This window comes from Podarcis cretensis, assembly GCF_951804945.1.
Source record: "Podarcis cretensis genome assembly, chromosome: 3".
Taxonomy (NCBI): domain Eukaryota; kingdom Metazoa; phylum Chordata; class Lepidosauria; order Squamata; family Lacertidae; genus Podarcis; species Podarcis cretensis.
The window spans coordinates 117,856,695-117,880,464 of record NC_137172.1 but is presented as its reverse complement, the minus strand read 5'-3'; the positions used below and the strand labels follow the sequence as shown (position 1 = coordinate 117,880,464).

The window sequence follows — 23,770 nt, the reverse complement described above, 5'->3', positions numbered from 1 at the left end:
CGGTCCCTGCTCCTGCCAACCTAGCAGTTCGAAAGCACCTCAAAGTGCAAGTAGATAAATAGGTACCGCTCTGGCGGGAAGGTAAACAGTTCACCATACTGGCCACATGACCCAGAAGCGGTACGCTGGCTCCCTTGACCAACAAAGCGAGATGAGCAACGCAACCCCAGAGTTGGTCACGACTGGACCTAATGGTCAGGGGTCCCTTTACCTTTACCTTTACCTTTAAGGAAACAGTCCAAAATCCTAAATTCCTGAAGTGTGTGTAGAGAAGTCTGATCTATGGAAGATGTGTAAAAGAAAGTAACCTTAAGCCTGCAGCATACAGCCTATAACTTGAAACCGTATTCATTTTAGTAAATAGCAACAGCACTGTTTGTTACATTTCGGTGGAAGAAGAAGAACCAAAACTCCTTGTTTACATCTGTTATAATAAAGTTTGTTTGCAACCTATTTTCACAAAGAAAAAACCCACTGTCGCTCGTGATTCATTCTCCATTTGGGGATTTCACCTGAGGGAAAGGGAAACAGAGGGCTGGCCCAGTGGCGCCAGGAAGAGAAAGTGCCGTTGCGCCATTGCGTATGTCAGAGGAGCTCAGGAAAACCCCAGGAAAACATGAAGGTAATGTCCATTTCCAAGGATATGTTCAGTGTATATAAGAAAGTCTCTAAAACAGTTATAATTGCCAGCCTTCTCTTCTTTTTCACTGAGATGACATCATTCTAGAAGACCTGGAGGAAGAGCAGGGGCCTTGAAGTTGTCCATCATCTGTGAGCAGCAGGACAGCAGACTGAGAAGACAAACAAGTCACCTAGTCTAAGTCTTCCCTACTAGGGTGAGAGGTGCTGTGTTTCCATTATGCTGATTCTTTCTAAATTTGCATGTGTGCATTGAAACTAGCATATGCAAATCTGTCCATCCCCCCGTCCCCCCCGATTTGGCCACCCTGATACCCTCTCTTCTTTCTCTTCCAATAAAAAATTCAGGAACAATCAGCCAGAGCCAAAGAATGTCAGTAGGGGTGATAATTTAGGTGAACCGCTTTTCTCTCATGTGATACTTCCTAGTAAAGGTGGAACTCCTTGGAAATTACGGAAGGACTGTACCTTGGGGGTGGGCAGTCTGATTGATATACAGAAAGCCACAGGTGTGATTCCCAGCATCTCTGAATAAGACCAAAAGAAGCTGCCTTGTAGTTCCAGGATCAAATCAGAAACCGGGGTGGCTTCTGTAAATCTGGGACTGTCCCTGGAAAAAAGGAATACTTGGAGGGTCTGGAATCTCTCCTAGCTCTGCTTAGAGATGCTGGGGTTTTAAAACCTGGGATCTTTTGCATGCCAAATGGCTGAGTGGACTGTCCTCTGCCTGAAATGGTGGACAGCCACTGTCAGTCTCTGCAGAGCCAGGTGGGGCAAGGGCAGGATTTAGTGCAAGGCAGCTTCCTAAGTTAGAATCATAGAATCATAGAGTTGGAAGAGACCACAAGGGCCATCGAGTCCAACCCCCTGCCAAGCAGGAAACACCATCAGAGCACTCCTGACATATGGTTGTCAAGCCTCTGCTTAAAGACCTCCAAAGAAGGAGACTCCACCACACTCCTTGGCAGCAAATTCCACTGTCGAACAGCTCTTACTGTCAGGAAGTTCTTCATAATGTTTAGGTGGAATCTTTTTTCTTGTAGTTTGGAACCATTGCTCCGTGTCCGCTTCTCTGGAACAGCAGAAAACAACCTTTCTCCCTCCTCTATGTGACATCCTTTTATATATTTGAACATGGCTATCATATCACCCCTTAACCTCCTCTTCTCCAGGCTAAACATGCCCAGCTCCCTTAGCCGTTCCTCATAAGGCATCGTTTCCAGGCCTTTGACCATTTTGCTTGCCCTCCTCTGGACACATTCCAGTTTGTCAGTGTCCTTCTTGAACTGTGGTGCCCAGAACTGGACACAGTACTCCAGGTGAGGTCTGACCAGAGCAGAATACAGTGGCACTATTACTTCCCTTGATCTAGATGCTATACTCCTATTGATGCAGCCCAGAATTGCATTGGCTTTTTTAGCTTTTTTTTTAGCTTTTTTAGCTAACTCATTTTGTCCAGAGTGGCTGTTTCCGCCAGCCGACCTCCGTTGAGATAAGCCTTGTGTCTGGCACACGGCAGGCATGGTTTCCCCTTCCATTAGGGAATGAGAAATCTATGGAATGCATGAAAAGAGAAGCGGGAGGGAGGTCAGTGATACTGGAAGGTGATCCTTTTCTCAGTTGAAGCAGGTCACACGCCTACGGAGACTTGAATGGTGCTTGCTGGCTCTTTCTCCATCAGTACCTTTTTGTTCCTTGCCTGGGATTTGCTGGGCACTTACCGTACATGCCTCCTCGCCTGGCTCCATGCAGAGCCCATGGGAATTTGGACAGGGTGGTACAGACATCGCCGACAGAGACCACGATCGCTGACTATCCCTTTCAGGGAGGTCTTATGACTAACACCCCACTTCTTGATATATTAAAGAAGCGGGTAGACCCAACACACGACACCGGTCTCAGCTGAAACAAAGAGAAAGGCATTGCACTGCAATCCTAAGGAAACAGCGGTGAGTAAGTCTTCGAAGCTTATTTGATCAAAAGGGGCCGCTGTGGTAGATGTCTGTGTGTAAAATTCTGGAACGAAACAAGACATTGTGTTTCTGAACACAGAGAACCACTGAGGCTGTTTAAATCTAGCTGGTGAGTCCGTTTTGTTCATTTGCCTAGGAAGATTTAAAAGTAATATGCATTAGAAGTCCTTGTTCAGTCTATAGCTGAAAAATAGCTACCTTTGCATTTTCCCTGTTCTATAGCTTTGTCTAGCTTAAGGACTTTTAATAGACTTTTATCATGCTCATGCCAAAGTTCAGTAATAGTGAACATTTTTCCTGTTTTGTATCTCTTGTTTTCTAGGATCAATATAGCAAAAACAACTTTCTCTCTCACACACATGCAACTTTCTTTGTACCATTTTTTTTTTTTAATTCAAAGTTAATATCTTGCCACTGTGTACAACCTTTGTGACCAGACATTCTGGCCAACGTTCCTTATACCTGATACATGGAATGGAGCGAGAACCTTTTTGCCATTACAGATGTTACATTATATGTCCAGCATGGCATTTAATAATCAGTAGCCTGGTACTCACAGGTGACCAGAAATTCCATGCAGGTGAATGAGTGGACTGATGGAGAAGGGTGGACCGCCTGCCCCTTCTCAAGTGGGCTGGAAGAGGAAGGGTCTCCCGCCTTCCCTTTTTTTTTTAAATCAGTTTTTATGAGTTCTCATACATATATCATACATTATTCAACTTAACCAAACAATAGTTTTGTAAATTCCCCTCTCTCCCTTGGCTTCCCTCCATTTCCATTTCTGGTTTGTTAAACCACTTGTTGCATTCTGCTGCTTATATATAGTAGTATATTATCACATTGTTATCTTTCTTGTTCTCTCTAATTACATTATATATATTTATTTTAAACCCTACCAAAGAATCCATGCTTTTACATTGTTTCTGCAAATATGTTACAAAAGGTTCCCATTCTTATCCAAAGTCACTATTATCTTTTTCACGCAGTTTGTCTGTCAATTTTGCTAATTCTGCATATTCCATCAACTTTTCATGCCATTGTTTTTTGGATGGTATTTCTCCCATCTTCCAGTTTCGTGCCATTAAAATTCTTGCTGCTGCTGTCGCATACATAAATAGTGTCCTCAATTCTTTCTTCACATCTTGTCCTAAAATACCCAACAGGAATAGCTTCTGGTTTCTTTACAAATGTTATTTTAAACGATGCTCCCTCCTTTCCAACCGGTATAGAAACACAACTCTCCACCTTTCCACTGCCAGCCCCTGACAGGCTAATAAGACTTTTTGCAGGCTAGTAACTTTAGTGGGATATTCACAGTGCTGTGTTCGTATTTGGTTCGATTGTCATTTCTGTTGGTGACTGACTTTCCCCATCGCTGGTTGCTATGCAGACTTGAGACCATCTTTCGGCAGATCTGCCTTAATGCTGCCCTTTTCCATCACTACCCTCCTTCTGTCGCTTGGTTCCTCGAATGTTGGAGGCTGCGAGCACAACCATGAACCGCAGAACCTGAACACGGAGTTTGCCCTCGCTCTCTACCAACGCTGGGCAGAGCGCAACCACGGAACCAACCTTGCCATTTCCCCAGTGAGCGTGGCTCTTTCTTTGGGGCTTCTGCAGTTTGGGGCGCAAGGGAGGACATTGGCCCAACTGCAGCATGCTCTGGGATACAGCACTCATGGTAAGGCAGCCTTCTGAGAAAGAGCTTTTCAGTGAGCAGTGCAGGCTGTCGTGAGCTTCGCCTTGGACTGTCCTGGTAGGCAGAGCATATAAAAACAAAAGCAAGTCATACAGGGGGACTTACTTCTGAGTTAACCCCCTTTCATGCCATGCTCTTTACTTCAACGGGCTTTACATGTGCATGCTACACCTTTAAAGTACATTATTTCCCCCAAAGAATTCTGGGCACGGTAGTTTACCCCTCTCAGAGTTGCCAGTCCCAGCAACACTTTAAGAACTGCGGTGCCCAGAATTCTTTAAGGAAAGAATGTTCCTCGCGTTGGACTAGATGGCCCTTAGATCCCTTCTAACTCTACAATTCTATGAATGCCCATGGAGCCATGTATTGGCGTGTGCTGAAAGTTAGCCACACTTTGGTTCTGTTGAAATCAGTAAATCTCATTGATTTATGAAAGTGTGGCTGGATTACAGCACAATCCTATGCATGTCTACTCAGAAGTAAGCTCTCTTGACTTCAACGGGGGTTACTCCCAAATAAGTGGGTACAGGATTGTGGATTTGTATCAACAGGGGAGGGGGCTTCTGATTTTTGATTTAACTGTCTCACAATGGACAATTTATTGGAAAAGTGACTTAACAGTATAAACTTAATGATGTCTACTCAGAACCAAGTCCTAGTTTATTCCATGGGGCTTGCTCCCAGGTAAATGGACAAAGAAGTAATTAGATGGCAAGAATGTAAAACGAATGTAAAACGAAGAGAATAATCTCAGAATAATTATTACCACCAATATTGTGGTAGCAGCCAGCACAATCCTATATATGTCTACTCAGAAGCAAGTCCTGTTGAATGCAGTGGCTCTTGCTCCCAGGTAAGTGCAGTTTGGATTTCACCCTTAGTAAACCAGTTTTCAGCCAGTGGTCATTCATTCTATCCCAGCCTCTTATTGGGGTTCCTCCCACTTCTATTTTAGTCTTATGGTTATAAACTGGCCATCATAAATATGGATTGTATGAATCTACAAAAATATGCAATAGTAACTAATCATAGCCGGGAGAGCATATAGCTTAGTTTTGCCCCCTCTAACATAAATCCTGGCTATGCTGATGAGCAGGAGGTGTGAAGAATGCAATAGATACCCTATTTTTTGCTCTATAAGACACACTTTTCCCCTCCTAAAAAGTAAGGGGAAATGTGTGTGCGTCTTATGGAACAAATGCAGGCTGGAGGCTCTGCTCAGCGCTCCCTTTAAAGAGCCACATGGAGTGTGTGTGCAGCTCTTGGGGGCTTTTCCCTGAGGGAGAAGGGCAGCCCATCAGTCCCTTCTTCCCCCCCCCCCTTGGGGAAAAGCCCCCAAGGGCTGCAAACACTGTTTTAAGGGAGCGATGAGCAGAGCCTATCCCAGAAGCCAGATCCCTCTTGCTGTTCTGGCTTCTAGGATTCAGAATATTTTTTTTCTTGTTTTCCTCCTCCAAAAACTAGGTGCGTCTTATGGTCTGGTGCGTCTTATATAGCGAAAATATGTAGTTAGGAGCAGTGCTTTTTTCGGGGGGGGGACACAAGGGGACGCATACCCCTAAACATTTTGTGAAACTTTGTACTCTGTATTTATTTTTCCCAATTCAAACTATAAAATGGTGATTTTCTTGAGTCAAAATGAGAGTACCCCTAAATATTCTTTTAGAAAGAAGGCCCTGGTTAGGAGGAACACTGCCTCACTCCTTGAAATGGTCTTCTAAAGATCACGGGCTGACAGTTAAGGGCATTTTTCATTCCACTGTTTGTCCATTGTTTAAGAGATTGATAACCCCAATAAATTACTTTGTTCTTAGATCAAGACGTTCAAGACTTCCTGCACACTGTGTACAGAGAAGTGACCAACTCAAGCCAAAGTCCTGTCATAGCACAGCTGGCGTGTGCCCTCTTTGTTCAAGCCGGAACGCATCTTTTGCCGCTGTTTGTTCAGCATGTCACACTCTGGGCAAACAACACAGTACACCAGGCTAACTTCAGTGAGCCTAACGGGACAGCGGCTCAGATAAATGAATGGTTTGCCACAAGCACTGGAGGTAAAGTGACAACGCTCCCCTCCCCCAAAGTTGTGCCATGCAGTTTTTAAATGCAGAACTTTAGCACCAGGGCTTTGAAATGTCAGCTAAGCAGACTGCAGGACACCTTCGGTCTGGAACCCAGGTTGATAAGAAGCACACTGCGGAAAAAAGGGAACAGCTGCCATCATGGTAGAAATATGAGAAGCTGACTTGTACTGAATCAGACCACTGGTCCATCTAGCCTCAGTATTGTCTGCACTGGTAGGCAGCACCTTTGCATGGTTTTAGGCAGGATCCTCTCCCACCTGTATGTCCCCAACTCTATTTGAATAGACTAAAATCCAACAGGAAATCACGTCTCTTTCTGAATATCCTTTTCAAATACAAGTGATCAGTGTGACCTTTGCTACAGGATTAGCCTGAATGACTATTCTCTTATTTCCTTTGCAGATGGAGAAACAAGTTACCTATCCTCGGAAACTCTTGATTCCCCGCTTAACCGGATAGCTGTGGTGAGCGTGATGTCCTTCAAAAGCACTTGGCAAAGGAAATTCACCTTCACGGATACTCAGACCTTGTCCTTTACAACTACAGAGGGCCTCATCCTGAAAGTGCCTACTATGTATCTCAGCGCAGAAGTCAACTATGGTAATTATATTGGGGATGGATACAAACCACTCAGAATGTCCACATGCAGTTTCATCTAGTCCAGTGTTTCCCAACCTTGGGCCTCCAGCTGTTTTTGAACTACAATTCCCATCATCCCTGAAGTGGGAGCAACCACTTCTACCTTTCGGGAAAGAGCTGTCATTCTCAGAGTAAACAAGAGCTGCCTGTTTCTCAAAAAATCTGCTATGCTTGCCACTCAACTGTATGAGCTGTCCATCAGCTTCACCCTGAATTGGTTTCATGACCTGTAGTGATGTCCTGAAACTCAGAATCCCATTACATTGCATTGCCAAATGAAAAAGCCAAAATGGCAGAGAAGCAGCTACAAAAGCAGAATGCAGGCACGGAAATGCCAATGTTATATTATTTTTGTTGCTGTCATTAGTACAAAATTGCTTACCGATTAATCTTAACCACTGAGTCACTTGAATAGTCCTAAACAAACATTCCCCCCAAAAAACACAGGTGAATTCCTACTGGACTCTCTGGAACGGGTCAGTGTGGTTGAATTGCCCTACCTGGGGGAGGCAGTCAGTATGTTTGTGGTGCTTCCATCTGACAGGAGAACACCTCTAGCTGAGATCGAGAGATACCTCTCAGCCCGAAACTTTCCACTGTGGTCCAACAGCCTGAGAAGAACAAGGATGGACCTATTTCTCCCCAGGTAAAGGTTAGATGTACACACATTTGCCTGGCCTTTTTGGAATTTGATCTTTGGTTGTGGAGAGGGGAGGTGTGGGTATGTGTGAACACAACTGTAGGGGTAGACAACATTATTATGAACAGGAAATGTTGACTAAAGTTGGGGTGGTTGGAACTGTAAAAGAACAGAGAAGAAAATTAGCTTTTATGAGAGTCAGTTGGGGTGAGAGGAGAGGGAGAACGAGTAGAAATGTAATGCACATAAACCAGAATCTCTAAGGCTTTCCTAAGTGCTCCTTTAGTTTCAAACCATTTAGCAGACTTACAAGACGGGTTTTAGATTAGGAACAGTGAAATATACTCAGAGTCGAGTGTGGATTTCGTGCTCTTTATTCAGCTCATAGTAGCGAGGAATGAAAGTTCCCCCAAAATATCTGCTTTATATACATTATTTACACAACGGGCCGCACAGGACTGGCTAATTCCGGGATTCTCCTGTAGGCCAATCATGTTGCAGATTCACTTCCACCTGGAACTGGATTGGGTGGCTTCTGTGGACCAATCATACTGCTGCATTGTTCTAGGACCAATCAGACTGCTGCATTTTGGATCCTATTGTTCTAGGACCAATCAGACTGCTGCATTTTGGATCCTATTCAACTCAGTACATAACAAACAGGTTTAGAAAACTGGCACATGAAATGCTTTTGCATTCACAGAGTTGAGACAAAGAGCAATAAATAAGCTGTGCAGACTAAATGTCATGCACCCATATTTTACCTCAGCAACATTGGTAGTTGTCATAATGCATGTAATTTCCACATTATAGAAGGCAACTCAGAATACAAATGATCCATAGCAGCCTTGTCAGAAAGTAACTGGGAAGTAACTGGAATGTTTCATGCCTGCATCCTCTTGCATACATGATTAAATCCCATTCTGGATGGCACTTTGCTAGCACATCTTATGCTTCCATCATAATATTACAATGCTTTGTTTTTCTGCCATCATTTTGTTTCACTGAATAAAGAAATATTGTATTTTTCTTTTCTTTTTAAAATATTTATTAAAGTTTTCAAAAAATTATCTAAAATAAAAAAACAGAGGAAAAGTAAAAAGAAAAAAATACATACAAAACATACAAACCACATACAATAACAAGTATAATTTCAGTCCCTTATGTTCATAAGCCTTACTTTCCCGACCTCCTCGTACCTCCCCTTCCTGTATTCCAATCTCTAATTAGTTCAATTCAGCAAATCCTTCCCTTATCTCTATTAACTTTTTAAATCTTCCTTTTCTTAATCCCTAATCATTACAGCTGAAAACCCCTTAATTTCCAAATTCACATCGTTCTTTCATTCAGTAATTTTACAATTTTTATTAAGGTAGTCCTTAAATTTCTTCCATTCTTCTTCCGCCGTCTCTTTTCCCTTGTCTCGGATTCTGCCAGTCATTTCTGCCAGTCCCATATAGTCTATTACTTTCATCTGCCATTCTTCAACGGTGGGTAGATCTTCTGTCTTCCAATACTTTGCGATGAGTATTCTTGCTGCTGTTGTGGCGTACATAAAGAATGTTCTGTCCTTCTTTGGCACCAATTGGCCGACCATGCCCAGGAGAAAGGCCCCTGGTTTCTTCAAAAAGGTAAACTTAAATACCTTTTTCATTTCATTATAGATCATCTCCCAGAAAGCCTTAATCCTTGGGCACGTCCACCAAAGGTGAAAGAATGTACCTTCAGTTTCTTTACATTTCCAGAAATATTGTATTTCTCAACTGATGGCTATGATAAACTGCTGGGGTGAAATTGGTCTTTTAAGTAAATACATACAAACTAAAGGAGTACAGCGTCAAAATCTGTGAGTGAGGATGGAAAAGAGATACAGAGACCACCAGTGTGGCTTAGTGTTGTGGGAGTGCTTCTGATTTTGTCCCTGGGTGCAATTCTCCTTCTGATTTTGAGTCCTCATGCCCTGAAGAACGGGAGTCTCAACCCAGGGCCACGTAAATTGCCATGGCTTTATTCCTGTAAACAGGTGGGTTATAATAAGGAGCAAAACAAAGATAGGAGCAGTTTGCAAGTGGCATGTCTAAATGTCCACCCATCAAAATTTCAGGTTCAGAATCGAAAACCACTTGGACCTGAAAATGCTTTTGCCTACATTAGGAATTACAGACATGTTTGATCCGACTATGGCCAATTTCAAAGGGATTTCAGGTAAGTCTCACACGCTTTGTTAGTGTGTTGGATCCCCTTGTCCATTTTGTGGCAGTGATTCAGGGCAACAGGTCTTTCCAACTGGCAAAGCCAAAGTCAAGGGTCCGCATGGTTGGGCATCTCCTGAGGACCCACATCCCAGCAGAGGACCTCCTAACCAGAGCCCTGTGGACCTCCTTTCCAGCTTGCTCCCTTTCACTCTAGTTCAGACAACCAGGGAAAACACCACTACCTGCTTGTTTCCTCTTGGCTTGGCCAGCAAGCGGAGGGAGCCTTGCTGAATCAGCCTGTGCTGGTCCCGGGGGGGGGGGTTGCCATGAGGCGTAGTCAGAGTCTGGTCCTGGGTCAAGGGTCTGGAGTCTGTCCACCAAGGGCGAAGTGGGGTCTAAAGCAAGAAGCCGGGCGTGGTTGGGAACTCCAGAAGAACAGGTCTGGGTGCTGGCCGAAACAGGTTTCCAATGACGTTGCTCCCGCAACTTGGGACCGGGCTGACTGGCCTTTATCTTCTCTGAGGCCAGGGGTGGTCCCAGCCCACAGGTGACCCACCTCTCCTGGCCTTAAGGCGAGCACTCCTCCTGGGAGAAACCAGTTCCCTTTGCCTCTCTGCCCTGAGCCTCTGCAGCTCAGGAGAGGCTGGAGGGTTACTGGACCCAGGGGGAGACTCACCTTCCCCTGACAGAGCTGGGAGAGGAGCACCTGCAGGCAATGGGTCCTCCATCACCTCCGGAGCCAGAGTGGATTCATCTGATGTCTGCTCCTGAGGATCTGGCACAGGTGCGGGCCCTTCAGATTCAAGGCCCTGCCCCGGCTCAGCCGGCCCTGGAGGCGGGGACTCCTGTGCAGGCTGGGATTCCTCCGGTTCAGCCTCTGAATCAGATTCCCAGGCCATAACACAGCCCCAAAGCCCATCTCATTCAACATTCTGTTCCCACCATGTCCTCCCAGATGCCTATGGGGAGCCCACAACCAGTTGTCTCAATATCCCCAGGAATTCAGAAGCATTTTGTTATTCCACCTGGAGGTAATAGAACCATGGAGATCATCTGCAGGGAGGGCCTTTGGTCGTTCCCCGAGTTGGGATGTTCATTTACCAAGAATAAGAAACCAAGCTTTTAGTGCCATTGGCCCAATCCTGTGGAACACGCTGCCAATAGAGATTCAGAGGGCGTTTTCTGTGACAGTTTTTAAACACATGCTAAAAACCTTTCTGCTCTACCAGGCGTATGCAGCCAATTCAGACTACATCTCTCACAATGCACTACTGATGTCTGTTTTTAATTTCTTTTTGCTTTTAACTTTTCATGACTTTATCATTGGGCTTCATGTTTTTATATTGCTGTAAACCACTGTGATATGTCTTTCTGAAACAGCAGTACATCAGTGGATCTATTTCCCATCAATTTGTCTAGTCCCTTTTAAAGCCATTCAGGTTGGCAGCCACCATTACATCCTGCAAATAAGGTCCATCTTTTCCTGTGTTCTCACTCTTGCACCATTCAGCTGTACTAGACAAATAAGATTTTCAGTAAATATGAAAGTAAGGTGTGGGTTGGGGCGTGGGTGGTGCTGTGGGTTAAACCACAGAGCCTAGGGCTTTCTGATCAGAAGGTCGGTGGTTCGAATCCCCACGACGGGGTGAGCTCCCGTTGCTCAGTCCCAGCTCCTGCCAACCTAGCAGTTTGAAAGCACCTCAAAGTGCAAGTAGATAAATAGGTACCGCTCCGGCGGGAAGGTAAATGGCGTTTCCGTGTGCTGCTCTGCTCTAGTTCGCCAGAAGCGGCTTAGTCCTGCTGGCCACATGACCCGGAAGCTGTAAGCCGGCTCCCTCGGCCAATAAAGCGAGATGAGTGCTGCAACCCTAAAGTTGGTCACGACTGGACCAATTGGTCAGGGGTCCCTTTACCTTTACTTTTAAGGTTGTATTGGCTTTGCGTTGACAACTGGAATGACTAGTAATTGTTTTCTTTGCTAGAACAAGAACATCTTTATATCTCAGAAGCCACCCACAGAGCAAAGATTGAAGTGACAGAAGATGGAACAAAGGCCTCAGGCACTACAGGTAAACCAGGTGGAGATGGTTCTTGCATTAGCCTTGATAACCAGCACAGGCTGATTATTTACATTTATTCAATTCCTAAACCATTGCCCTTCAGTCCCACAGAACTAATTTCTCCAGTTTGCCATCTGGGATGTTATGTCCATAATGCTTGCAAGCAATATACAGGTAAAGGTAAAGGTACCCCTGCCCATACAGGCCAGTCTTGACAGACTCTGGGGTTGTGCGCCCATCTCACTTAAGAGGCCAGGGGCCAGCGCTGTCCGGAAACACTTCCGGGTCACGTGGCCAGCGTGACATCGCTGCTCTGGCGAGCCAGAGTCGCACACGGAAACGCCGTTTACCTTCCCGCTGGTAAGCGGTCCCTATTTATCTACTTGCACCCAGAGGTGCTTTCGAACTGCTAGGTTGGCAGGCGCTGGGACCGAGCAGCGGGAGCGCACCCCGCCGCAGGGATTCGAACCGCCGACCTTTCGATCGGCAAGTCCTAGGCGCTGAGGCTTTAACCCACAGCGCCACCTGCGTCCCTGACTGCAAGCAATATAGGCAGGAACAATTCAAACTGCAGTCCAAATTCCACATCAGATGATTAGTGGGTTCAGCATGAGTTCATTGCCAAAGAGTTATTTCTCAAGCAGAATAGTGCAAAAGTGGGATGGGTTTAGGGCAACTGCACAAAAGTGCCTAGCTTGACAAAAAAGCCACCTGGCTTGAGAGCAGTACATGTGAAAAGGATCTAGGAGTCTTGGTTGACCACAAACTTGACATGAGCCAACAGTGTGCCACGGCAGCTAAAAAAGCCAATGCAATTCTGGGCTGCATCAATAGGAGTATGGCATCTAGATCAAGGGAAGTAATAGTGCCACTGTATTCTGCTCTGGTCAGACCTCACCTGGAGTACTGTGTCCAGTTCTGGGCACCACAGTTCAAGAAGGACACTGACAAACTGGAACGTGTCCAGAGGAGGGCAACCAAAATGGTCAAAGGCCTGGAAACGATGCCTTATGAGGAACGGCTAAGGGAGCTGGGCATGTTTAGCCTGGAGAAGAGGAGGTTAAGGGGTGATATGATAGCCATGTTCAAATATATAAAAGGATGTCACATAGAGGAGGGAGAAAGGTTGTTTTCTGCTGCTCCAGAGAAGCGGATACGAAGCAATGGTTCCAAACTACAAGAAAGAAGATTCCACCTAAACATTAGGAAGAACTTCCTGACAGTGAGAGCTGTTTGACAGTGGAATTTGCTGCCAAGGAGTGTGGTGGAGTCTCCTTCTTTGGAGGTCTTTAAGCAGAGGCTTGACAACCATATGTCAGGAGTACTCTGATGGTGTTTCCTGCTTGGCAGGGGGTTGGACTCGATGGCCCTTGGGGTCTCTTCCAACTCTATGATTCTATGATTCTATGTTACCTATGCTGATATTGGCAAACCATTTCTGTTGTAGTCCATTTCACAAGGGAGAAAGCTCTTCTCAAGCCTCCCTCCCTTCAGAGGATGAAATTGATTATATCAGAAAGCATAGCTACATAATTAAATTTAATCATTACAGACAACCAGTGATATGAGGAATAAAGCTCCACATGGAGTTAGTTGGAAGTCACTTTTTTATTTTTCCCGATTGTAGTTTATGTTATGTTTATATCCTTGTAATTTTGTTTTTGTTTTTTCTTCTGTTTTTGTATTATATGTTCGTTTTATTCAGTGTTTGTTTGTATGATGTATAAGCATAAATTTATTTTTTTTTTAAAAAAGAAAATAAAAGAAAGCATACCTCCGTGAGAGGTTTCCAACTTACAGTGGGAAAGAACAAGCAAGGGCCAATGGATCTACATAAGTGCAAGGGCCCAGCCAGTAGGGTATCCAACTTGTGAATATTCCCAGAGTTTGAGAACATGGGCTGCAAATATGGGAACCAGCTCAGGAAGGGGCTTGGTGTTCATCGGCCATGACACCCACATTCCTGCAGTTCACCTGAACAGGTCAGGGGTGGTGGCACCAACCATGACTGATCAGGACAGACTTTTATTTCAACGCTAGTGTGGTGATTTTGACTTCTTGTGAGACTTCTGGCACTCCCTACTTGTTTGTTTTTTTGTTTAACCACACAGCTATGGTGTTGCTAAAACGATCCCGTGCTCCTGTCTTCAAAGCTGATAGACCTTTTAATTTTCTCCTTAGGCAAGGCAGAACAGGTAAATATCAATTAAATTTATCCATAGAAGTTATGATTATGATAGCAAAATGCTATTGCCTTCTTTAACACACTATATAGCTTGGAAGTCCATAAAGGTTCACAAAACCAAAGAAGATAAACATTGGGGATTGCTTTCTTGAAAGCGTCACCACACCAAAGACTGTGTGTTAGTCTCCTAACACGGGTGTAGCCAGGGAGGAGGGGGGGTAGCTGCTCCCTAAATCAAGTAAATCAATAAAAATACTTAATTAACTGACCAATTGTGTCACAGATAACTCGGCTCTGCCCTTACCCCCCAAATAAAGCCTGCCCCACAATAAATGCTGTTTACACCCATGGCGCCTTGTATCAGTTTTACAAATCCAGGGTGATACTTTCAAGGATGCAAATTCAGCCACATTTATTCTGAGCCTTTCCCCCCATACCCCTCCCAAATAAACTGATTGTATTTCCCTTTTCACAGCAGGTTAAGAGAATGCCCTATTCAAAATCATTTTCTTCCTTTTATTGTTGTTGTTGTTAATTAAATTTTTAGACCACCTTTAATCCGTAGATCTCAGGACAGTTCCTTGATTAGCTGTTCTTCCTTCTGTTAACCCAGTTATATAAAGATAAAGTTATATAATGTTTTGGCTAGAAGTGAAGGCTGCTAATGAACATCTTTCCCATCCCCAGTTTCCAAATGTGACTGACTTTCATTAATCACCTCCACATCCCCTCCCCACCCTGTTCTATAAAAATAATTAAATTTAAGTTGCATCAGTATGAGCATTTATAAAATGAAGTTGAAGAAACTAATAATAATTTCTTTTCTTTTTTTACAGGTTCAATTCTGTTTATAGGAAGACTTACAAATCCTACAGAGTGATCTTGTCCTATCCATGCTTCCATATATCTGCATTCCCATAGAATAAAAAAGCATTAATAGGACGTTTTAAGTGTTGTGACTATCAAGGGGAAGTTATGTGAAACTTATGGCTGTAAATAAAAAGAGATGCTTTTTGCCATTTCTGTGGTGGCTCTCTTCTGTTATAGATGTTGGGTTGAAATGAACGACAGACGAGTGGTGGGTGTCATCTGGGAGGCATCTGCCGAGCATGTCTCGGGGAGTCTCTTTTATTGAATATTACAACATTGCCACATATGTGCTTGTTGCTGATTGGTCAACACAAGTACAAAGCAAAGGTTGCATATAGGCATCAATCATCAATAGATTAAAGGCTGGGAAAGGGAACACAGAATTGGACAGGCATGAAAACCTCCTTATTAAACTATAACTAGTGATTGATATAACAAGACTTAAACTATTACTAGTGATTAATATATAGCATTCATCTGTATATGTGGTCAACCAAGCACTAAGAACAGGTCAGGATGCAATGTCTCATGAACTCATGGTGAACTGAACATTCTAGGGTGATGTGCAGAAGCAAAACTTTCCTTCAATAGCAGTTATAGACTTCTGGAAAATGCCTTAGGGCTCCTGCGTTCAAATCCTCTTGTGGGTTTCCCTCAGGCATTTGGTGAAGCTCTTCGACAGCTTAGCCCAGTTGGTTAGAGCACGGTGCTGATAACGTCAAGGTGGCAGGTGTGATCCCCATATGGGCCAGCCATATATTTCTCCATTGCAAGGGGTTGGACTAGATGATCCTCAGAGTCTCTTCCAGCTCTATAATTCTATGATTCTTATGTTCTCGTGCTACCCTGGTGCCAGCCAGGTGTGGCCACTCAGTTTCCTCAAGTACTTGAGGAATGGCAGCCTGTCATAAGAGGATGACAGCTGATGGGCAGCAACAAGCCTCTCCTATCTGTTGGGATTGCCAGGCGGCATATGCTGTGCCAGTTCAAACCTGCCTGTTGCTTATAAGGTACAGCCATATAATTCTAGTTTGCGTAAGGGAGTTTCTACCCCAAGTATCTGCCAGGGAAATATAGGATCTGGAAAGGTTAACCTCGCTCAAAGCTGCCAAGGCTGCATCACTTAGGAAGATAATAGTATTTCGTATTCATCTCTTAATAAACAACACAACAGGGTGTCCTTTCAACCAACTTCAAATGATAGAGGGGAGCTAAGTTTCCACCATTTATTTAGACACCTTTGACTTTCACAAATTTAAGCAGGTGTGTTAAGTCTAAGGCCTCAATTCTGTGGTCATTCCACGCTGAATTCAGCAGAATTTTATTCTGAGTCCAAGCTTGCGTTGTATTGGACTGCCTACGATTAATCTTTCTTTCTGTAGCTTTTCGTAACACAAAAAGCTGACATGTTTTTTCAACAGCAGAAGTTTGGTGGGTCAAAAGTGTCAGAGCCTCCCTCCCGCTGATTCTGCATCTTATTATAGGAGTCTTGAAAATGAATCGTGCCTCTCAGGGCACCACACATTCAGCAGTGCTTGGGAAAACAAACAGGGAATGACAAGTCTCCGCCTTCCACCATTGAGATATATAAGAGAAAGAGAGCTCTATGTTGTTGGTGTTTAGTCGTTTAGTCGTGTCCGACTCTTCGTGACCCCCTGGACCAGAGCACTCCTGGCACTCCTGTCTTCCACTGCCTCCCGCAGTTTGGTCAGACTCATGCTGGTAGCTTCAAGAACACTGTCCAACCATCTGGTCCTCTGCCGTCCCCTTCTCCTTGTGCCCTCCATCTTTCCCAACATCAGGGTCTTTTCCAGGGAGTCTTCTCTTCTCATGAGGTGGCCAAAGTATTGGAGCCTCAGCTTCACGATCTGTCCTTCCAGGGAGCACTCAGGGCTGATTTCCTTAAGAATGGAGAGGTTTGATCTTCTTGCAGTCCATGGGACTCTCAGGAGTCTCCTCCAGCACCAGAATTCAAAAGCATCAATTCTTTGGCCATCAGCCTTCCTTATGTTCCAGCTCTCACTCTATACAACTGCACAATTCCAGTTCTGATCAGAAACCTCCACATGCAGGTTAAGAATGGTGAGTAATAGAAAATGTGTGGAAGATAGAAATATAATATGGTGTAGTCATTGTTATTTTTCTTTTTAGGGTTGATGTTATTGTATAAATATGTTATTACTAGTTTTTTTCTTTTAGGAAGTAGCAAAGTGGGTGAAAGGAGAATCAAACCAGAAGCGGAAGTTGGGGGAAGCCTAGGAGGGGAGTGAGGAAGGAGTGCATGGTAAATGTTATGAATATGAGATGTATGTAATGAATGAAAAAAAAATGGGTAATTTTTATTTTTTTTAAAGAATGGTGAGGAAACATGGGGGGCAGGGATGACAATAAATCAGGGCAGGTTGACAGTCGCTTTCTGCATGGCACTATGATGATATACAGTGATGCTCACATCAAAAGCCTGCTTTGCTCTGATTGCTTGAATAGAATTAGGGCGACTTTTCTTTTCAAAAAATGCTTTTACATGTTTCCATCCCTGGTGCCCAAGGGTTTTAACCCGATTTTTCAGGCCAGAAGGAGAAAAAGTCTAGTTAGGGGGATAATTTTATTTTTGGGGGACAGTCAAGGAGGTGTGCGAGAAGGGAACTGTGTGAATACGCTGCATAAACACTGTATTCTTAAAGCACATTGGGAGCACACTCTTTGCCTCAAAGAATTCTGGGAATTGTAGTTTACCTTCGCAGAACTACAATTCCCAGCAGCGCCCGGGATTCTTTAAGCGGGAGAAAGGGCCTCCCGATGTGCTTCCGAGAGGCGCTCGGGATCGGGGGGTGGCGTTGGAAAGCCTTTAGCCCCGCCCCCCTCTGGCCCCGCCCTTCCTCGCTGAGCCCGGCCTCCTCAGTCTCCGCGCGCATGCGTGGTCGGGACGGGCCGGCTGTGGGAGGGCTCGGCTTTCTCCCCCCCCCCCCCGGCGGCGGCGCTTCTTCCCCCGTCCCCGCAGAGGGGAGGGGCGGCGCCCGAGGGGGGCGGGGCGAAGGGCTTTCCAACGGCTCCCCAGCGCACGTTCGGAGTCCGTTGCTCCCGCTTAAAGAATTCCAGGCGCTGCTGCTGCTGCTCGGAATTGTAGCTCCTCCCCTCTTCGCGTTCTCCGTCGCAGCGCGCATGCGTGGTCGAGCCGGCCGGCTCCTGGTTCTGCCGGATGCTTGGCTCTGTCAACCCCTTGATTCCCCTATGGCAGTGATGGCCAAACTTGGTCCTCTGTTTTTATGGGACTACAACTCCCATCATCCCTAGCGAACAGGACCAATGGTTAAGGATGATGGGAATTGTAGTCCCAAAACAGCTGGAAGTCCCTATGGCGGCTCTGGGGCTTCCTCGTCGTCTCGGAGGAAGGTGAGCCGGAGGGACGAAGCAAAAGGGGACCCCCCCGGGGGGGGGCGCGCTTATCCAGGGAGCCCGAAGGGGACGAAGACGCCGTCAGAGGCGGAGCTTCATGAGGCAGCCCGTTCCAGGGGCGCCTCCTCGGCCGGGGGAGGGGGAGAGAGCTCCCTTGGCCAGGACAGCTGGGATCAGCATCGCCCCCCCCCCCCCGAGAGACCATGGGCATAACACTCAAGATGTTGGCTTTGGGCCCCCTTGGGCTCTCTCCCTCCCCCCCCCAGCCAGAGGGGTCGGGTCTTTTCTGCTGCGGCCCCCCCGGCTGTTGTAACGGCCCCCACCAACGGCTGGATTCTTCCCCATCCTTCAGCGCTGCTTCGGTGCCTCCTTTGCAGCAGCAGATTTTGAGGTTCATGGGATCTACTGGGGAAAGAAGCAGTAACTTTGCTGTTCTGGATACAACTCTAAGGTTCTTCTGATGTACAGTGGTACCTCGGGTTACATACAGCTTCAGGTTACAGACTCGACTAACCCAGAAATAGTACCTCGGGTTAAGAACTTTGCTTCAGGATGAGAACAGAAATCGCGCGGCGGCAGCAGGAGGCCCCATTAGCTAAAGTGGTGCTTCGGGTTAAGAACAGTTTCAGGTTCAGAACGGACCTCCGGAACGAATTAAGTACATAACCAGAGGTACCACTATATGTCTTTTTAAGAACACAGTATGACCTTCTGAAACTGGCAAAAGTGATTCCCTACTGAAAATCAGGAGCTTTGATCCTGCCTGGGATATCAATCCTTCCTTCCCAATATCGTTTGGTATATTTTCTCTGCATCTTGAAGTTGTACTGGGCTCTAATTTATTTTCCTAAAGGTAAAGGGACCCCTAACCATTAGGTCCAGTCCTGGCCGACTCTGGGGTTGCGGCGCTCATCTCGCTTTTCTGGCCGAGGGAGCCGGTGAACAGCTTCTGGCTCATACGATTAAGCCGCTTCTGGTGAACCAGAGCAGCGCACGGAAATGCCGTTTAACTTCCCGCCAGAGCGGTACCTATTTATCTACTTGCACTTTGACGTCCTTTCGAACTGCTAGGTTGGCAGGAGCAGGGACCGAGCAACAGGAGCTCACCCCGTCGCTTCTGATCGGCAAGTCCTAGGCTCTGTTGTTTAACCCACAGCGCCCCCCCCCCCGCGTCCCTAAGTTATTTTCCTACACACCTGTCATTCAAAGTGTGTGTGTTCACCTGCTTAATGAGTTAAAGAAAAATTGCCCTGAAAAAATTGATCATTGTCATTCTGTGTTTTACACAGTAATCTCAATTTTTTTTAAAAAAAAAACATTGTAATCCAACCTATACAAATAGCTGAGACTTCACTGAAACAGGAGTGCGAAAGTGCTGGGAATGGGGGCTTGGGAGAGGCTATCATTGTTTGAGATTCTGCCCTGCCATGTGACAGGGCAAAATCTTCCTGATACAGTGCCTTCCAACTCTACAGTTCTCTGATTGTAAGTACACATTTGTTGCATGCATGTGTTATGCTTTTTAGATGCTCATGGGAACTACAGAGAAAGTAAGCAGTTGTTTTTTAAAATAATTTTTATTGAATGATTTTATGTTACAAAAAACAATACAACCATACTACCACTAAATATAATTAAGAAATAAAAATTACATACATCAATATTTAGTTTGATATTTGTTGTTTACCGTCTTATTTCCTCCCAAACATTCCATACAAAAACACACATATGTGCAGACACCCACATCTGCACACAAAATGATAATTATGAAAGTAAATATTTTCCCCCTTTTATCTTCCAAAATCTTTTCTTCAACTTGGACGTCCTGTCAAGTCCTTTTGCATATATTTTATCTTACAATCAAATGTACACAAAACAATAAACCTTTCTATATACATTTTCCAATACATTCTGAAAACATAATAAATCCTTAATTGTTGTCCACCTCCTTTTAGTTCTTTTATCACTCGAATGCTAGCCCGGAGTCAAAACTATTATTGTATTTTTTAACATGTCTTCTATAACCATCCCATTTTCCCACAAATGTTTGCTTTGAGTTTCCTCTGAGTTTACTAGTCAATTGGAAGCAGTAACTTTGCATGAGAGGAAGTCTGTTCTGGATACAACTCTAAGGTTCTTCTGATGTACGGTGGTACCTCAGTTTAAGTACTTAATTCGTTCCGGAGGTCTGTTCTTAACCTGAAACCTGAAGCACCACTTTAGCTAATGGGGCCTCCTGCTGCAGCTGTGCCGCCAGAGCCCAATTTCTGTTTTTATCCTGAAGTAAAGTTCTTAACCTGAAGCGCTATTTCTGGGTTAGTGGAGTGTGTAATCTGAAGCATATGTAACCTGAAGCGTATGTAACCCGAAGTACCAATGTATGTCTTTTTAAGAACTCAGTATGACCTTCTGAAACTGGTAAAAGTGATTCCCTATTGAGAGTCAGGAGCTTTGATCCTGCCTGGCATATCAATCCTTCCTTCCCACTATGATTAAGATTTCCAAAGATGAAAATAAGCAAGAGTTCAGCACGAAAGCAGAAGCACAGTCGCAATGGTCGTGCCCCTCAGCTACCCTATCCCTCAAAGAAGGACCTCATCATGACGATTCTGTCGTTCCTGAACCCAGAAGCAAGGTCCTGTTCTCTTCATGCAGCATCCACATAATCTGTTCCCAACAGACTTCTCCAGACTAAGTTTCAAATGCAATGCCCATTGCTTTGAAAATTACTAATATGTGTATGTACACATATGTGTATCTAGATGTATAGACAGACAATGTGTATATAGTATACATACAGTGGTACCTCTGGTTGAGAATGGGATCTGTTCCGTAGGCCCGTTCGCAACCAGCGTCTGCGTGTGGGTCGTGATTTGCCGCTTCTGCACATGTGTGTGACGTCATTTTGTGCGTCCGCACATGCGCGAGCAGTGAAACCCAGAAGTAACCCGTTCCAGTACTTCCGGGTCGCCGCGGGACACAACCTAAAAACGCTCAACCTGAAGCAAACGTAACATGAGGTATGACTGTATATAAAACGGGCACCATTCACCTAAAAAACCCTATCAACGAAAGCCCTGTCCAAGGGCTTCTGCTTGCATAATGGAGGTTCCTCCCTTCCCCTGCAGGCCTCCCAAAATTGTCTTGCGGGTGTGTGTGTCAAGACAACCCCCAGATCTGCACGCAGGGAGAGTGGCAGGAGACACTTCCATCTGGCAAGCTGATAGGTTTGTAATGGCAGAAGGTTAAATATATATTGCTATCTACAGATATTCCAAATGAAAAATGATTAAGATTTCCAAAGTTGAAAATTTCCTTCCTAACTATCCAGGAAAAGTAAGCAAGAGTTCAGCACGAAAGCAGAAGCACAGTCGCAATGGTCGTGCCCCTCAGCTACCCTATCCCTCAAAGAAGGACCTCATCATGACAATTCTGTCGATCCTGAACCCAGAAGCAAGGTCCTGTTCTCTTCATGCAGCAGCCACGAGAGAGAGAAAAGGCACATCTTGTGCACACCCACTTCCAGCTCGTTTAGCACATGGCAAGATACCTGGGTGCACCACGCCATTCTAGGAGCATTGTCATTTCACGTGTCACTTTTGAAGTATTGCTGGGAATCTCTCTGGTACGCAGTGAAGTGAAATCCCAAGAGCCACTTTCAGTCTGAATTAAAGCCTTTAGCGGGAGATGCACAGAACTGCCCCCCCCCCCCGCAGGATTAAGTCAGCTGTGAGCTGAGCTTTTTCTCCTTCATATTTGTTCCACTGTCTGATCAGCTATAGTTTCCAACTCCTGTCTCCCTGCCTCTTCCCTTTTTTATTCTTCCCTTTTATTTTGGGAAGCTGCCCTTCTTATTCCATCTGCTTCACAAATGAACCCAAAAGTGGATTCCCTAAAATAGAGAGGTAAGCCATTGCAGGATAGCATCTAACAACCAGGACCAATCTAATTCACGTCGTTATGTTTTCGTGCTGAACTCTTGGTTGCTTTTCCTGGATAGTTAGGAAGGAAATCTTTATCTTTGGAAATCGTAATCATTTTTCATTTGGAGTATCTGTAGATAGAAACATATATTTAACATTCTGCCATTACAAACATATTAGCTTGCCAGATGGAAGTAACCCTTGCCACACACCCTAGACTAGGCCTCCTCAACCACGGCCCTGCAGATGTTTTGAGACTACAGTTCCCATCATCCCTGACCACTGGTCCTGCTAGCTAGGCATCATGGGAGTTGTAGGCCAAAAACATCTGGAGGGCCAAGGTTGAGGAATCCTGCTCTAGACAATTTTGGGAGGCATGCAGGGGAAGGAAAAGGGTTTTGTTGATATGGTTTATTAGGTGAATGGTGCCCATTTTATTTTAAGTACTATATACACACTGTCTATACATCTACATACACATACATACATATGTACATACAGATACGTGTAATTTGAGTCAAAGCAATGGGCACCTGAATCTTCCTTGGCAACAACACCACATATACCTGCATAGAACGTTTCAGATTTCTTCCCTATAATCGCTTTTTAGTGTAAGTGAGAGATGCTTAGTAACAAAAGCAAGAACTACAGATGACAGCAAAGTCGTGGCCTCTGGGGAAAGTGATTTCCTAGAATTATACAACTTTGTACTTATTTAGCTGAGAATATTTTTGAACTTCATAGGACAAACCAAAGCTGCATTTATGTTTTGCATCTACAACTAGTTGAGAACTCTTGTAAACACACAAAAGAGAAGTACTGACTCCTAATGGTGCATCATGGAAATGTCCAGAAATGGTGCCAGTTGGATTCATATTCATATTTTCCATATTCATTATAAGAAGACATGGGATCCATTTGAGCTCCTGGGGTTAATTCTTAATGGCTGGCAAGTTTTCCAGTTAGATACATCCTCAGTTAGCACTTGTGTCCATTTTTTGAATGAGATCTACCAATGATAAAAGGTAAAGGTACCCCTGCCCGTACGGGCCAGTCTTGACAGACTCTAGGGTTGTGCGCTCATCTCACTCTAGAGGTCGGGAGCCAGCGCTGTCCAGAGACACTTCCGGGTCACGTGGCTAGCGTGACAAGCTGCATCTGGTGAGCCAGCACAGCACACGGAACGCCGTTTACCTTCCCGCTGGTAAGCGGTCCCTATTTATCTACTTGCACCCGGGGGTGCTTTCGAACTGCTAGGTTGGCAGGCGCTGGGACCGAACGATGGGAGCGCACCGCGCCGCGGGGATTCGAAATACCAATGATGGGGAGATGTTAAAGATGCTTCCCCCCTTTCTTTTACAGAACTGCTTGTGTGGCTGAAGAGAGACAGTGGTCAGTAATGGCCTGGCATATAAAATCCACTGCCTTATAAGTATTTGGAATACTTAGTCCATTTTAATTCTCAGTTTT

The 23,770-nt window shown here is 45.0% G+C and overlaps 1 protein-coding gene across 3 annotated transcripts; it reads left to right on the top strand.

The window, feature by feature from the left end:
* The first annotated feature begins 221 nt into the window (after nt 1-221).
* SERPINE3 (serpin family E member 3) lies at nt 222-15,130 on the top strand. Of its 3 annotated transcripts, none has more exons than XM_079969990.1 (10): nt 222-836; nt 2,510-2,588; nt 4,003-4,293; nt 6,126-6,362; nt 6,795-6,992; nt 7,479-7,677; nt 9,776-9,876; nt 11,849-11,935; nt 14,038-14,121; nt 14,948-15,130. In XM_079969990.1, exons 3-10 carry the CDS (start codon nt 4,035-4,037, stop codon nt 14,989-14,991), a joined length of 1,209 nt encoding a protein of 402 aa, XP_079826116.1. In that variant the 5' UTR covers nt 222-836; nt 2,510-2,588; nt 4,003-4,034; the 3' UTR covers nt 14,992-15,130. The 3 variants fall into 3 exon arrangements, with proteins under 3 accessions (XP_079826116.1, XP_079826115.1, XP_079826117.1); XM_079969989.1 differs by having other exon boundaries at nt 2,507-2,588; XM_079969991.1 differs by lacking the exons at nt 222-836; nt 2,510-2,588 and adding an exon at nt 2,604-2,721.
* Nucleotides 15,131-23,770: the final 8,640 nt, after the last annotated feature.